Below are 15,508 nucleotides of genomic sequence, written 5' to 3' on the forward strand. Positions count from 1 at the left end.
TGAGGAACAAGTGAAAGTTTATTTTCATTTCAAGTCCACATGTGACAAAATTTCCAACAGTGATGTGAAGGCTATTGTGAAAGGACGCCTAGTCTGAAATGTTTATCTGAGTTTTATTTAAGTGGCATTGTACATGCTTCACTGAAAAAAATGTTTCATATAATGTCAAAATAAAACTTGAAAACAGTGGAGAAATTGTAAATTCAGAATGTGAGTGTGCAGCAGGAAGAGGACCTGTTGCTACATGCAAACATCTAGCAGCCACAGCTCTTATGGTTTCCAAATTTCACATCACAGAAGAGCTATCTGTTAAGAAAAGTTATACAGATCAGTTTTAAACGTTTCACCACCCTGCAACACAATTGAAAAGTAATCACTCACTTTATTTATTACATGTACTGTATAGTGGTGACTTGTAAACCTTGTTTTCTACAAATTAAAAAATTGAATGAAACACAACTGAACAAAGTAAGTGCAAGGAATGTTAACCAATGAAAGTTTCGCATAACAGCACCAAAATTTAGGGATATTATTTTGGCAACTGAAAGAACAAATATGCAAAACTATGTGACTCTAAGTTTGTACTGTCCACAGGAGCAATATGTCATGGCAAAATGTATGAAAAAAGGGCACTTACTTTGTTCAGCAAAACAAAAAATATCCACATGAGTGCAGCAGGTCTGTTTATTGACAACCAACAGCCATACTTTGCTGCAACACCAGATGTAAAGCAAGAGAAAACTGGTTTGGTTAAGATTAAATGTCCATCTAGGGAAACATTGCAATTATTACCGAAGGTGCTAACTTCCCATATCTGAATTTGTGAGTGACAGCCTTCAATTAAAAAAATCATAAATACTACTTTCAGATTCAGGGACAAATGGGCATTGCTAATAAGCAGTGCTGCTACTTTGTGGTGTATAAATTCGAAGATTTTTAAGTTTTCAGATTCAAGGACATTTGGGCATTGCTAATAAGCAGTACTGCTACTTTATGGTGTATACATTTAAAGATGTATTTGTGCAGAAAAATTGCGAATCGGTCATTGGTTTAAGTAATTATATACTAAATGTTTAGTTGATAACATAAGAATACATTATCATGTACTTTTTGGAAAACAACACACATTGTCCCGGACAGAACTGCCATACCCTAACTGACATAAACAAAAAAATGTATCACTTATCTCTAACAATACATTGCCTAACATTTGTCCCCATAAAACAAACAAAAATAAGTTTATTTGACAGATGCAGCATAATGAGGCATGTATTATTTTATATTAAGAGTCCTATGACTCTCTTAACATTGATCCTTTCTGATGCAGTATGCCTATCCTTTAGTTACTACTGAAATATTTTCAAGCTGGCTTTTTCCTTTTAGCAATGTTAGGGATGTTAACAAATATATCAAAGGATGTAAACAAATATTGCACTCTGATTCCTCTATCTGCCATAATGCTGTCTACGGGTTAAGAAAACTCTGAGACATTTTAGTATAGTACAGAATCTTCTATTACTAGCATATTACTTGTACATCCTCCATGAAAATTACTTAGAAAAGTCACTAGCCCTTTTGGTAAAATTCCCGACCAGAATCCTTATGGTATTTTTACATGTTGAAAATGTGGAATTTTGAGCTTTAACATTGCTTGTTTTTTTTAATTTTTGTGGCATCTAAAATAACTCTGGTAGCAGGAAACTGCTGTTTAAATTTGGCGATCATTGATTGATCAACAACTTCTCGTGCTGGCCATGTATTTCTTTCATCTGATAGAATAAATAAATTATCGGTTTCCACAACTTTTCAGTTTAAGGGTCACAACGCTTGATAGTCACCTTCCTTTTCCACCTTCCCAAGTGGAAATGTATGGCCACCTTTACTTTCCAGGCAAATTGGCACACAATAGTATTGTGACGTTGTATCAGCAATATGATTAATTTCTTAAATTTTTCTTTCAAACGTTCGATTTTATCAGACAACAGTAGCCCCGCAATACAAATCCGCCGCTAAATATAACTGTTGCGTGGCGACATCGTGTGGCCATTTAATATTTTAATTAACTGCCCCATTGTCGCGTCACAACAGTACTTGTATTAGTTGTAAAATCTTGATGCTAGAACTGTCTTTGTTAGCTTTATTTGGTCTTTGACTAGCTACAAAATTGATGAAGCAAGGAAAGTAAAGAAAGAAAAGAAAAAAATCTCAGAAAGTAGTAGTGATCTCATCATATGAAATCAACAAGCTCAAGCTCCACATTAACAGAACTATTGCTTGTGTGGTTATTATTTTTCTGTCTCAATTTTAGTTATTTTTCCAGTGTGGTTTTGTCGCAATGTTAAACGGTGGTCCGCCCCCAAAAATTTTTTTTGAAGTGGGCCGCGAGCTGGAAAAGGTTGGGAAGCACTGATTTAAGACAAAAATCCAACAAGAATGGCTATTTTCTTCACACAAGACGATGTGATACTTTATTTAGCATCACCTTGTGCTGATCCAAACTGCTGTTTTTGATTGTCAGCAAAGTCTTGGAGCTAAAATATGGCTGTTTAAAAGTTTTTTTTGTAGTAAGTTCAACATTATTTTGCTTCTATGTTACAAACCATCAATCTAATTAGCTCATTTAATCTACCCTTTTCAGTTTGCAACCAACATGCGTTGAACAATTTTTGCTAATGTTGTGAATTCTCAAACTACAAACTCTCAACAAAATTCTAATATGTCAGAGAGATACATGCATAAAAATGCTTTTAAGACATCATAGCAGTTAGGGTGGAGAGGTTTAACTACCCAAATGAGTTGCCTATTTATGTACTATTTCAGTCAGAATCATTAAATATTGTTTTTATTGTACTTAATAAGCAATTTTCTGCAAAAACACACCTGCACACCAGTTATCACCAACACTACAGGCAGGGTTGCCATACCGTCCTTATTTCTAAGATTTGTCCTTATTTTGAAGGGCTATGTCTTTGAAAAGTTCATTGTCCTTATTTCTAAGAAATGTCCTTATTTTTGACTGTGGTCCTTATTTTGTCTTATTTTCAACAATTACTTTAGTCAAATTCCCAGCTACAAGTGGAATTGAACCTAGATTCGGCCTGTTGTGAGATGCACTTAGTATTTTCTACGAACAACCAGTTGCTGGAACAGATTGTTTCTTCTCAAAATATTGCAAATATTATGTCATGGCTCGTATAAATGCAAAGATTTCTTCAAAAACGTTTGTTTCGTTTCACATAAAAAATGTTTTCTCGGTTGTCCTTATTTTTTTTTGGTTTTAAAACCCTGACTACAGGACTGAAGGCAACAAATACACCAGCCAAGTTCACACAGATATCCTGTATTTTTGTCAGATGATCATCATTATAACAGATGGTGCATTCACAAAATAAAAAAACAACAACCTCAAATTTGTTTAAGTTTAAAATGTGCAGCATATCATGTTACAGGCAGTGTCAGAAATGATTACAAAACATGCACAGTAGAAGTAGAACAGTATACACACACAAAATATTTAATCTAATTTCAGTCCCTCTGTAGTGTATTTGTTGTCGAAAAAGGCTGTATTGTAATCTTGCAGTGTCATAAAGCTTGAGGGGTTGGGAGGAGACTGAAACATTCCAGTTGAATTTTACCAGAGACAATAAAGGTTGTTATTGGATGAATATAAACCCTATTATGTCTGAAATGTTTGGAAACAAAATTATCATAAATGTAAAATGGAATTGCAAAATTTCATAATTTCACCATGACAAGACAATAAAGACCCAAACCAAATGCACTTTAATCAAGAAAAAAAATTCAAATAGTGATAAAATAGTTGAAATATTATTTTAGTTTTTGTGATTTTAATTAAAACGTTATTCCACATGTTGGTCAGAATTTCCTGAAGTTTGATATCTGTCAAAAACAGCAGTTTGGATTAGCACAAGGTAATGTCACACAAAGAATTACATCATCTTGTGTGAAGGAAGTAGCCATGTAATCTGCGCATATTTATAGGTTATTACACACCCAAATACATGTGTCCTATTAATCTACAAATCATATCTGCACAAATCGCTATACAAATGCCTAAAACAAAAATTATCGTCATTTTTCCACTCTCTCTCCCCATTGCCCGCAATGCATTTTTGGGGCTTCTTTTTCAGCCGCCATTACGCCTTAACCGTGACGCCAGTAGCGCAATCCAGTATTTATAGAGATCAAAGACGCGTTCGTTGCGCATCCGATTTCGCCACGGATATTGTTTTTCATACTTGACGGTCAGATAAAAATCTTACATGAAGTGTTCACTGTATCATCGCCATGTAACAGATTAAAATTTAAGTGTATGTCGCGTTTTTTGTTAAAACGTAGGTTTCTGGTGTGTTTGGTCGCAGTTTCAACAGCAGACTAATTTGTTAACTAGTCTGGGAAAGTAGCATAAAAATGGTGTACTTCTTTCACTAATCGCGTCTAAACTAGGGTTGCCATACGTCAGGATTTTCCCTGACATGTCAGGGAATTTGGTGTTTAAATCTGCGTCAGGGAGAAAAATAAAAATGTACTAAAAAAATATATAGATATACTATGAAATTAATGCACAAATGGAGAAATTTCTAGTAGTTAGCTACAACCGCGTCTATACCCTGAAACGTAAAGAGGTAAACTGGCGGCAGGCAGGTTAATGCTAACGCACAAGGTTACTGGTTCGTTTTGCAGTGTGTTTGCGCGCGTAACAATATCTGTTTGTTACTAGTTGTCTAACAATACCAGTTAAATACAGAGAAAAATCCGCGTCTCACGAAAACACAGCGTTTGATGCTACGTGGGAAGTTCCATTTGCCGTAACTATGTACCTAATATGCAAGGAACTAACTAACAACAAAAAGTCGAATGTCGTGAGATATAAAAACGTGTTTACAGTGACGTTTAATTTATAAAGGTCTGTATAAGGGCGGCTCCCAGTGTTTGTTTTTTTTCTGTGACAATTTTAAACTGGTCCAAATAGTTTTTAGAGTGGCAAAGGTTGGCGACCTATGGTTTATGTGCTTATTGTTTCAAGGATAGTGAGAGTAGTAATTCTTCGCACCAGGTTAATTTAAACAAAAACAAGCAAGTAGTTGGCGGCCGTTGGTGAAAAGGACCTGCTATGCGGCCGTCACAGAGAAAAAGTTGTGCACCCCTGGTTTAGAGAAAATGACGAAAAAGTTTGAGAACTACTGGGTTAACGCAACTGAGATACATTTTGTCAGGGATTGTGTATTATAAAATATGGCAACCCTAGTCTAAACGCCTTTAAAGAGAAGACAATTTGTTAAAATACATAATAACGTGACTGTACCCTGTGTTTTAGACTTATACTTGTTGAGCGCTTAGGTTTCACAGTGCATCAAATTTTTAAACAATCTCTCCTGCAGAGTTGTGTAAGATTGCGGAACAAGCGAAGCGTGCTTTGACTTGCAATAGCTAAATAACAAACAGTTGTTAAATAACATTTGTTGTAATTCCTACATGTGCTGTGCTAGCGGCTTGTTTCATTCACGTAAATCGTTTGGTACGGTTGTGTGCAGTTTCATACCGGAATGAAGTAAACAAATTTTGGTCAAATATTGTTCTTGTTTTGTTATTTTGTTCTGAAAAAATCCGGAGAGTTGCTTTGAGCAAACTTATGTACTTAGAAACATAAAACCAGTTTATACTCGTAGTCTCCGACTATTTTACTACTAAATGATACGCATTTTCGATCAACAGGCCTTGACCACTGCACACACTCTTATTTCGGAGTTTTCTGCCCTCCTTCGGAACGCCTTGGGCTACCTTTATTCGGGTCGGGACAGAGATTTCGAGTCGAAGCGGTTTCAGGAAATATGTACATGTTAGCCGTTCTATCGCCCCCATTTTTCTTACTTGGGGTTTAACCAAACTCGTTCACAAAGGCAGTTTTAGTTTCTAAACTGCAACATCTTTAATGGTTTATCGTTCTCATTTTGGTTTGTGTTTTCAATTCGATTGTCACTTTAAATTATTTATTTTTTTGTGGTGGCACTCATAAGCCACCATCTTATGTAATCCAAAAACAGTTGTCGAGCATCTCCTTCGTTTTAACTAGATCGATGATGGAAGTCAGAAATGGTGATCGCTATTTAAATTGGCTTAGCTGAACGGGTAATTTCTGTGGCATATTTTTGTTTCTTTGTGCGTGACTAGGTAATCAGGGAAATTAGGTTAGTATCTATTATATTTGCTAATATGTTTTGAAGTCTAGGTAGTTACTGCGTCCCGCCTTCATTGCGAAAAAAACAGCGAATTAAACGCTTTTAACCTTGATTGACTAAGTAAGCAACTTTGACCTCAACAAACATGGGACAAAAATAACACAAGGTAACTGGCATTTAAATTAAATCAAAATCCAAAACCGCATTGTTTAGCAACTTGATATATGTTCCGTTGTTTTTCCTAATCATTGCAAACTTAGTATACCCCGCTTGGATTAATGTATCATTGTAATTTTGTCATGCAGGTTGTTGTTGTTTTTCTATTTGTTGCAGATGATGCTTGTATTTAATCTCGTTAATAAAGTTTATGGCTTTGAATTGCAGTGTTGCTGGTCTGAAACGATGCTGAGTATAGTTTTTTTGCCTAATAAGGTTGGTATAGTAGTTGTAAAAACGCAACCAGTCTTTTCATTTATTCAGGCAGTGATCGGCAACCACCGGCCCGAGAGGGGTTTGCTACCGAGACGCAGAAAACTTTCTCAAAGTTCACATTGAATCCAAGTTGTAATAATCGTAACTATTTGCGGTTTTAAAGGCAGGTCCGTGACAAAACTAAAAACAAAAAATATTTAGTTTCAAACCGGTCCACAGTGCAAAAAATGTTGCCGACCCCTGCATCAAGGAATGTTAAAAAAAAGTTCAAATGGTAAAACAGTAAAACTTATACTACTGGATCATTCAATGCCATTTAGGCGGTATTTATCGTCTATCGATACTGTTTTAAAGTGGAAAAAAGCTAACAGTGTTTGGCAGTTTAGCCCTGCCGTTGATGGTTGTAATCCATTATTGGAACTGTTGTTGTTTATTAAGTAGAAGGTTTTATGCATAAGTCAATTACCACATTTATTGTCAAATGCTATGTCACGTCTTGCAAGTGCTGTTTTATTCTTGACTATATACGTTTTGTTTATAGTAGAAACAAACAAAGGCTGCAGAAAAACAATTCCATTACAACTGTTTAAACTTTCGCAAAAGGTCAAATTTATGTAAATTTGTGGACTGCAATGGTATAGGTACAGGTATAATTTTTGAGTGATAAACTAAGTACAGACGAATCCGGTTAATCGCATCATCAATTTGCCAAGGGGTTTTGATGCGATTAACCGGATTATGCGATAATCCGGTTGCTATGTAAACAGTACGGGCCGTTAACATAAGTGCTCATTTTCACTTCCCCAGCTAAAACTGAGTTGCAGTGACGCTCAACTATGGCAACGGAGCAGTATTTTTATTTCTTTTGTAGAGAATAGAACCACTACTCTCTCAGAACAACATAACCACTTACAGCGTTTAACATGACGTCATGCCTCGTGACTGTCGCGGGAATGGTGCAATCGCTCACGTGTGTTAAAGAAACACTGACAACGCACGCCGCCAGGTCGCTTGATTTGCGCCTTCCCCTGCAGTCAGGTTTGTTTTAGAAGATGTGGTACGTCACGTCGTAAGCCTTTAATCAGAAAAGAAGCGGCAAGGTAGACTGAAGTCAACAGGAAGGGAAAAAAGAGAGAAGGCAGAGGAAAGTCTTGTATTTAGTTTTTCTGCTTTGTAAACCTGCCTTTAAATATGTCCGGTTTGTGCAACGAACTACAAATTTATTGTGAAGAAAATAATAAACGAACATTAAAGAAAATTTCACAGTTTACTTCAAATATTTCGTTATGTAGTTTGACGTATATTTTTTTCCATTGAATTCAACAAAACCGTTTCTAAAGGAAAAAAAACGTTTGCATGTTAATTCCTTGACACTGTAGCCGTCTTCTTATTGTATCAAGGGCCTGTAGCACTTCCAAATTCTTCGGTGGAATAACTTCTGGTGCGTCTGACGAGCTACTTGGCATACTACTTTCATCATCTTCTTCAGGACTGCTTTTTAGAATTTCATTGCATATTTCTGTATCGCTTTGTACACCTGCAATGTCCAGTCCATCATCGATGCTAATAAACTCCTCATATGTTTCTGCGGTGAAAGCAGGTGGAATATGATTCGGTGAAAAACCAACAAACGGCTCATCATGCACATCCGGTGTTAGACCACGAAAAAAACAACTTCTAATGATATCTGCGGAAACGTCGTTCCAAGAAGCGCTCATAAAATTGATGGCATCAAGGATAGAAAAGGATCGAGCCACTTCTGTTGCTGTTTTAGTTTCGTCAGCTCCGAATAATAGTAAAAGTTTTCGTAGCATGCGTCGCCGGTAATAATGTTTGAATTTTTTTATGATGCCTTGATCCAGTGGTTGCACAGACGAAGTGGTGTTTGGGGGCAGGTATACGAACCATTCTAACCATTCTTGGAAAAGTGTTGAAGTCATCCAGGCGTTGCTATTGGATCGATAGCATACTGAAAGCTTTTTTATTCCCCTAAAACATCTTGTTTTTTTTGACTTTCCAATAACCAGCAATTCTAATTTGTCAGAACCATCCATGTTTGTGGTGAGTAAAATTGTCAGGCGCTCTTTTGACTTTTTGTGACCCGACAACTTTTCGTTTTTCATGCACATAGTTCCATCACGAAGTTGGCGGAAATAAAGTCCTGTTTCGTCACAAATTATAAATGTCTGAAGCGGAATACCGCTTGGATATTCGGCCACACTGATTGAATCCACTGTTCAGCTGCTTCTGAATCATGACTTTGTTTTTCCCCGTGTTGTCGCTTGAAAACAATTGAATTTCTCTCACGCAAGCGAGATACCCAGCTTTGTGACGGATCAAAATCATCACCCATCAGTTCTCCCAAGTTTTTTGCTTTTTCACGCAGCATAGGGCCACTGATTAGCATTCCTCCTTTTGGCTTGATTGAACCACTGCAAAAGAGCATCTTCTACATTTTCGTGCGTACTTTTTCTAGCTCTTTTTTGAGATGGATTTACATACTTGCGATTTGCTGACATTAGCTTTTCTTTTGTTTTCAAAATTCGAGTCACTTGTGACTGCGATATTCCGAATTCTTTTGCAACTTTGCATTGGGGCGTTTGTTTGTTTAGTTCCTCAATAACTTTAATCTTATCCTTCAGCGGCAAATCGTTACGCTTGCTTTGTCCTGACATTTCTTAACCTGTTCAGTGCAGCCGACTTACACTTCACTGTTAAAAAAGTTGGGTAATGACCGTGGGCAAAGAATGATTTTGACCATTGAAAAATATGTAACAATACAATTTACCCAACTTTATTGGGCATATTCCGTTATTACCCAAGTAAAATGTTGGGTAATGGAATTGGTAACCCTAATATTTACCAAAAAACAAATTTTGGGTAGAATTAGACTTACCCAATTACTTGGGTATTTTTATAATGTACCCAAATATATGTCTTACCCAAAGTAATAACTTAATTGGGTAAAATATGTCAAGCCCAAAACAAATTGGGTAACAAAGTCTAAGACTGTGAAAAAGCACAAATAGTGGAAAAACAATATATTTATTCTTTACTCATAGCATAAAATATTCAGTTTGCACAACCAATATGAAAAAAATTTATGCGTTATTTGTGACTTCCAGCAAAAACTTAGGTCTGTTTTCAATGTTGCATGTAAAATTAACATGCCTGTGGGAAGCGTGAATTATGTTTACATGTCTCTTTACTGACAACAGATTTTTTAAAACCGCCGTACAAAACTTACACTCATAGCTAGATTGCACTTTCGGCATATTATCGTCTCCAAAGTCAATGCAACTTGCCCAAGTTTACTTTTTCCCAACTATCTATTCGTAAGAATAAAACAAAACAATTATTGTATTGCATGATACCGTCGGTATACGACGCGATGACGTATTGCGAAGTTGAAGTCTGCGCGCCCGCTCATTGGTTGAATGTTCAAACTTCGGTGACGTAATTTATAACTCGCGGCGAAAAATAAAGTGGCGCGAAAAAAGCCTAGTCTTTTCAGCGTGCGACAAAGTGAGGTCACTGCTGCTTGTGGTAACATTTAGCACGTTTTTACTGTTGCTTAAATAGTGTTAAGGTGGCTGTACACAGACTGCGTATTCCGTCAACGTGCGTAAACGCATGCGAAAAACGGACCGAATTTACGTTCCGAAAGTGGCTGCGTTTTGTGGTATACACAGGATCCGAACTATGCGACGTTTCGCTTGAATGCGTGCATCGACTGGAAGCCAGCTTTGTGACTGCGCGCTTGTGAAGACTGAGTGATGTAAACAAAGAAAGAAATCAACTCCTTTTTCAAGAGAAGTTATTTCTCTGCTTTGAAACTGTGACGTTTCTTGTCTTGCAGAAACATATTATTTTACGTTGAGATGGATAACGATCAGTTCTTTACGGCTTTGTGCATTCAAACAGTTGTGTTGTGTGGTTTAATCTACCATGAGCAGCAAAAAAAGAGGAGGTAAGTAAGACATAATATATTTACAGTAAAGTGCAGCTAAACAAGTTCCATGTTTTAGATTGTGGGTACGTGAGATTTTTGCAAACCGCCATAGGGGACAATGGCATACTTTGGTTCCTGAATTGGAAAGGGATCCTGAATTTTACTTCAAGTATTTTCGAATGGACAAGGATTTTGAACAACTTCTACATATGGTTCAATCATTGATTGTGAAAAAGCATACCAATTGGCGCACTCCTGTGTCAGCAGGCCACAGATTGGCAATAACTTTGAGGTGTCCTTACTGTAAATATATATTGCTGGATGTATTAAGACAAATTTAGTTGATGTTGTTTCTGCAGGTATTTAGCAAGTGGAAATTCATTTTCTGACCTCGCTTTTCAGTTTCGCGTCAGTGAATCTTTGATAGGCCGTATCATTCCTGAAACTTGTGCTGCTATCTGGAATATATTGCAGCCACAAGTACTGGTGCCACCTTCGACCCACAATCATTGGAGGGATATTGCAAAAGAATTTGAACGCAAATGGCAATTTCCAATGTGCATTGGCAGCATTGATGGAAAGCATGTGGCTATTCAGAAGCCAGCTAAACAAGGAAGTGAATTTTATAACTACAAGCATTATCACAGCATTGTGCTTATGGGTGTTTGTGATGCCAATTACATTTTTACAATGGTAGACATTGGTGACTCTGGTCATCACAGTGATGGTGGGATTTTCGCAAATTCTTCCATATCTAAATTTTTGCAAGAAGATTATAATATTCCACCAGTATGTACTCTTCCATTAACTAGTGTTGAAGTCCCATACTGTATTGTTGGAGACAATGCATTTCCATTAAAGACATGGTTGTTAAAGGGCCCCGGCAGCGGCGATGTGACTTTTTCTACATTTTAGATATTTAGAATTGCCAAAAATCAGGGATTTCGAATCACTAATTTTTTTTGTCCTGTGATTTGTCGTTTTCGAGATATTCAATCAAACAACGAGCTCTCGAGCGACACCTTGGTTTGATATGTAGCAGCGATTGTTACGTCACCTCGTACCAACTTCTAACAATGGCGTTGGTCAGCTGTTGTTTTTATTGCTTGTTTTAGCTTTGATGCGTACATTTTTCTATTGTTTACAACTGATAAAATTAACGTAGATACTTAGTTGACAGTTAAGCAATAAATAACAACTGTTTGCTTAAAAAGGTAGGTGTTTTGTTGTTGACAAAAGGTATTTTCCACGTAACAGAATTATTGTAGGTGTTTATGTACCAACTATGTGATAATGGAGGAGAGAAAATCATGGGTTTGCTGCCATGAAATTAGTAAGTGCAACAGCAGTTAGCCAAGCTCAACGAATATTCTGAGTCGAATCTGCTTTGTATAAAAACATATCCTGGATTTGAATCTATATGTCTCAACGTGTATTAGAAGCAGCATGTTATCGATTTAAACGTCAATTAGGCAATCATGATGAGGGTAATTAACACCGGTCACGAGTAAGTTTTACTGTACTAACTACTAACATGCAACTAGCAACCTCTATGCGTTACAGGTATACTGCTTACTAAAATTTGTTGAATGGTGCTGGGGAAGACTTCAGAGTTACGTTGCCGGACTGACAGCCACTTGTCAACTATAAGTTGTGAATTCCCTTGTGATGTTGCTGCACAACAATACATGTGGTTGCATATGCTTTTCACCCAAGGTCCCAACTCCTTGCAATAGGCTTTGTTAGAAAGTGCTGTCAGTTTCTTTTGGATTTCTGAATTGAAAACCATAAACACAAACATACTGGTGTATGCTCATCTTTTATTTCTATCATACTTGTAGCTACATGCCAAACATAATGTTTTGTTTCTGACGATTCTTCACTAATGTATTTAATGATTTGTGGATGCCTGTCAGTCACAAAGGCTTTAATAAACAATCCTTTGCTTGTGATGTTTTCAATGCATCCCAAGAATCCTTCTTTTTCCATATCATTGCTGTTTACCACTTCATTGCTCTAGAAAATATTATGAAATTACCATCTGAATACATTAACAAGGTTAATAGCAACAATTTTATTGTTGCAAAGATCCATCATTCATCATTGTGTATGTACCAAATTTAGCTGAGTGTCCAGGGAAATCTGCAGTTAATTTACTTCTGGTACACCATTTAAGAGGTAAAGAAGTTTTCCTTTACACACAATGTATTTTGGCTCATAGCATAGATTGGGTGGTTCCCAAATGAAAATATATTGATATTATCACACTTTTTTTCACAACCACACTTTTTTGTTATTACCAAGTAAATGGCATGACAATAAACTAAATTAGTATGACATAATGGTAATATTAAAGACTATCATGTTAAATGAGATTATGTCAGAAAACAATTAATTAAAGCATACCATATGCTACTTTTCTTACAACTGCTCTCAATGCCATTTCTTGCTGAAGAAGACTGTTCTAATGAATACATGGAACGGCATTTGGCTTTAACACCAGAATTTTTGCCACACTCCTGTCTGCTGCATTTTATTTGTGAAACATTCATCTGTGAAATGTAGGCTACAAAGAACACTGTATTTCGTTGGTCCCTTTTTTTCACGTTAACAAATTTAATCCAAGCTGACCGCAATCGCTTTATATTTGGAAAGCGAAAAAGTGTCAAATTGCTGGCCTTTTGATTTCCTCTTGAATTGCAACCATACAAAGAACACACTGCAGGCATTTTTGCACACTTGAGTATAAAAATGAAAACATTTAAACACCAAAATACCTAAACTGACTAACGTAATTGGCGTCGCAGAACCTTAACAACCACCGACTGCAAACAAGCTCCAAACCAAGTTGGTACGAGGTGACGTCACATGGCGTTTGAGCTCAGTGACAAAATATCCGCAAGGTGTCAGTGTTTTTAGATTTAAAACGTAAATATTTGACTAGTAACTTCGATTTTTGTGGTTTTAAATCTGAAATCGTGTTTATAAAAATACGACAAACAACATATTAAAAAATAATTTTCCGGTGCCGGGGCTCTTTAAGGCCCTATCCAGATAGAGGATTGTCTGATTACAAACGCATTTTTAACTACAGATTGAGCAGAGCCCGTCGCTGTATAGGTTAGTATTATAACACATAAATGCATTACATTTTATTAATTTTTAACTTTTGTTTAGAAAATGCGTTTGGCATTCTTGCTCAGCGATGGCGTGTTTTAAGAACATCCATGGTGCCTAATGTGGATACAGCCAAACAGGTGGTTAAAGCAACGGTGGTTTTGCACAACTGGTTGCAGACCAAGAATATCACCAAACCAGCTGACAAACAAAAATACATCACACATCATGATGTAGATCATGAGGTTGATGGAGTTATTATAGAGGGAAACTGGAGAATTGATGAATCTGATTGGGAAAGTTTGGAAGTACCAGTCTCAAGTCGACCATCAACATTTGCTGGCCATATCAGAGACATATTTAAAGACTATTTTGTATCTAACCAAGGTGAACTGCCTTGGCAGTACACTACCATTTCCAGAGGAAGAGAAATGCCATAAAATGCCTGCATTTTTTATTGAAACTGCATATTGCATTTTAATCAGTATGTGCAAAATCACACAGTGTACACAAATAACGACTATAATGTTCAGGTTCAAAAGTTAAACCCTGAAAGAAAACAGAAAAAGTAAAACAGATTATACATTAAACGTTTTTTTGTTAGATTAAACAGATTCTTCCAGTTCGTATTTGTCGAGAATTTCGTTCATTTCATTAAAAGCTTTGTGCATATTTTTTGGTATTGCCTCAAGCCTCTCCTCAAGTATTTTAGAATAATGGAAGGCTCTACCAGTTTTTGCAGTTGGCTTCTGTTGGCTAGCCAAAGTGTTGGCTGTTGCCTCCAAAACTTCGGTGAGTTTTTCCTGAAAAACAACAACATAAGTATGCAAAAATGATGTAAAAAGGGTGGAATGTACTAAATACCACATTTTTTACCACATGATGTGCGGAATGTAAGAATACAAGCCCCAACAAGAATAAACGAGACCATATTGTAATGTTATTTGACTTACAAACCCAACTAGTTTAACCATTATCTGTTTTGAAAGTCAGCAGATTTTCATTTTTTAACAACCATATTCAGATCTATTAAAACTGCCTTGCGATAACATACATTAGGTGGTATTAAGTACCCCTGATTTCAAAGCTTCAATATTTCTTTACAACATATTTTACTCAAGCTACAACAACAATTACGAGCAAAAAATAGCAAATTTAACTCACTGAAAAGTCATTGTTGGCTGCTTTTCTTCTACGTTTTCTGTTCACTGTGTTAGGTGATCTACCAGTAAAAACTTGTGGCCTTTTTTTTGGAGTCTGTGCTTCATCTGTTGTTAAATCCAAAAGAGAGTTTCATCTTGCTTTTTCAGGTTTGTTCACTGAAAAATACAAAACATTACTTTAGTATTTACCAACAGAATGTAAAAACTCAAACAAGTACAAACCATTACTTAAACAACCAACATAACAATGTAAAAAAAAACTGTACATACCTTGTATGTCAGCAGATGAACAAAATGCTGAATACACTTCATGCTGTTCAGGCGTCATAATCTCTTCAGTCAAATCATTCGACAACAAAATGTTTGTGTCTGTCCTTTAAAAAACAAACAGGATGTATACAATTGGTTTGTTATGTTAATGATGCATACATATGTAGTTGACATACCTGCGGTGTTGTGTATAATCATCCAAAAATGACATGCTTAAAAAATAGGGCCATGTTGGTGGTGGCACAAATCCTGAACCACTTGGTTTTTCCGCCTCCTTTTTTCTTCTTACATATGTGTCTCTCATGTTTCGCCACTTTTCTTTTACACTTTTACCTGATGCAAAAGTAAAACAAATCACATACTTTACATGTGCA

The 15,508-nt window shown here is 36.4% G+C and overlaps 1 protein-coding gene, 2 long non-coding RNA genes and 1 pseudogene across 3 annotated transcripts; 1 reads left to right on the top strand and 3 right to left on the bottom strand.

Annotated features, from left to right (window-relative positions):
- On the bottom strand, positions 1 to 916 carry LOC145220127 (uncharacterized). The gene is made up of 3 exons (XR_013857997.1): positions 638 to 916; positions 382 to 429; positions 1 to 306 (listed from the first exon to the last, which is right to left on the bottom strand). It is a non-coding gene; the product is annotated as an uncharacterized LOC145220127 (long non-coding RNA).
- Positions 917 to 8,233: 7,317 nt separating this feature from the next.
- LOC145219518 (uncharacterized) lies at positions 8,234 to 8,789 on the top strand (annotated as a pseudogene).
- A 3,598-nt stretch (positions 8,790 to 12,387) lies between these two features.
- On the bottom strand, positions 12,388 to 13,092 carry LOC145220130 (uncharacterized). Its single transcript, XR_013857999.1, has 2 exons — positions 12,991 to 13,092; positions 12,388 to 12,600 (listed from the first exon to the last, which is right to left on the bottom strand). It is a non-coding gene; the product is annotated as an uncharacterized LOC145220130 (long non-coding RNA).
- Positions 13,093 to 14,306: 1,214 nt separating this feature from the next.
- On the bottom strand, positions 14,307 to 15,497 carry LOC145219519 (uncharacterized). Its single transcript, XM_080086875.1, has 4 exons — positions 15,311 to 15,497; positions 15,135 to 15,238; positions 15,004 to 15,020; positions 14,307 to 14,504 (listed from the first exon to the last, which is right to left on the bottom strand). Exons 1-4 carry the CDS (start codon positions 15,436 to 15,438, stop codon positions 14,307 to 14,309), a joined length of 447 nt encoding a protein of 148 aa, XP_079943001.1. The 5' UTR covers positions 15,439 to 15,497.
- Positions 15,498 to 15,508: the final 11 nt, after the last annotated feature.

This window comes from Phallusia mammillata, chromosome 3 (assembly GCF_965637545.1).
Source record: "Phallusia mammillata chromosome 3, kaPhaMamm4.hap1.1, whole genome shotgun sequence".
In the NCBI taxonomy this organism is placed as follows: Eukaryota; Metazoa; Chordata; class Ascidiacea; order Phlebobranchia; family Ascidiidae; genus Phallusia; species Phallusia mammillata.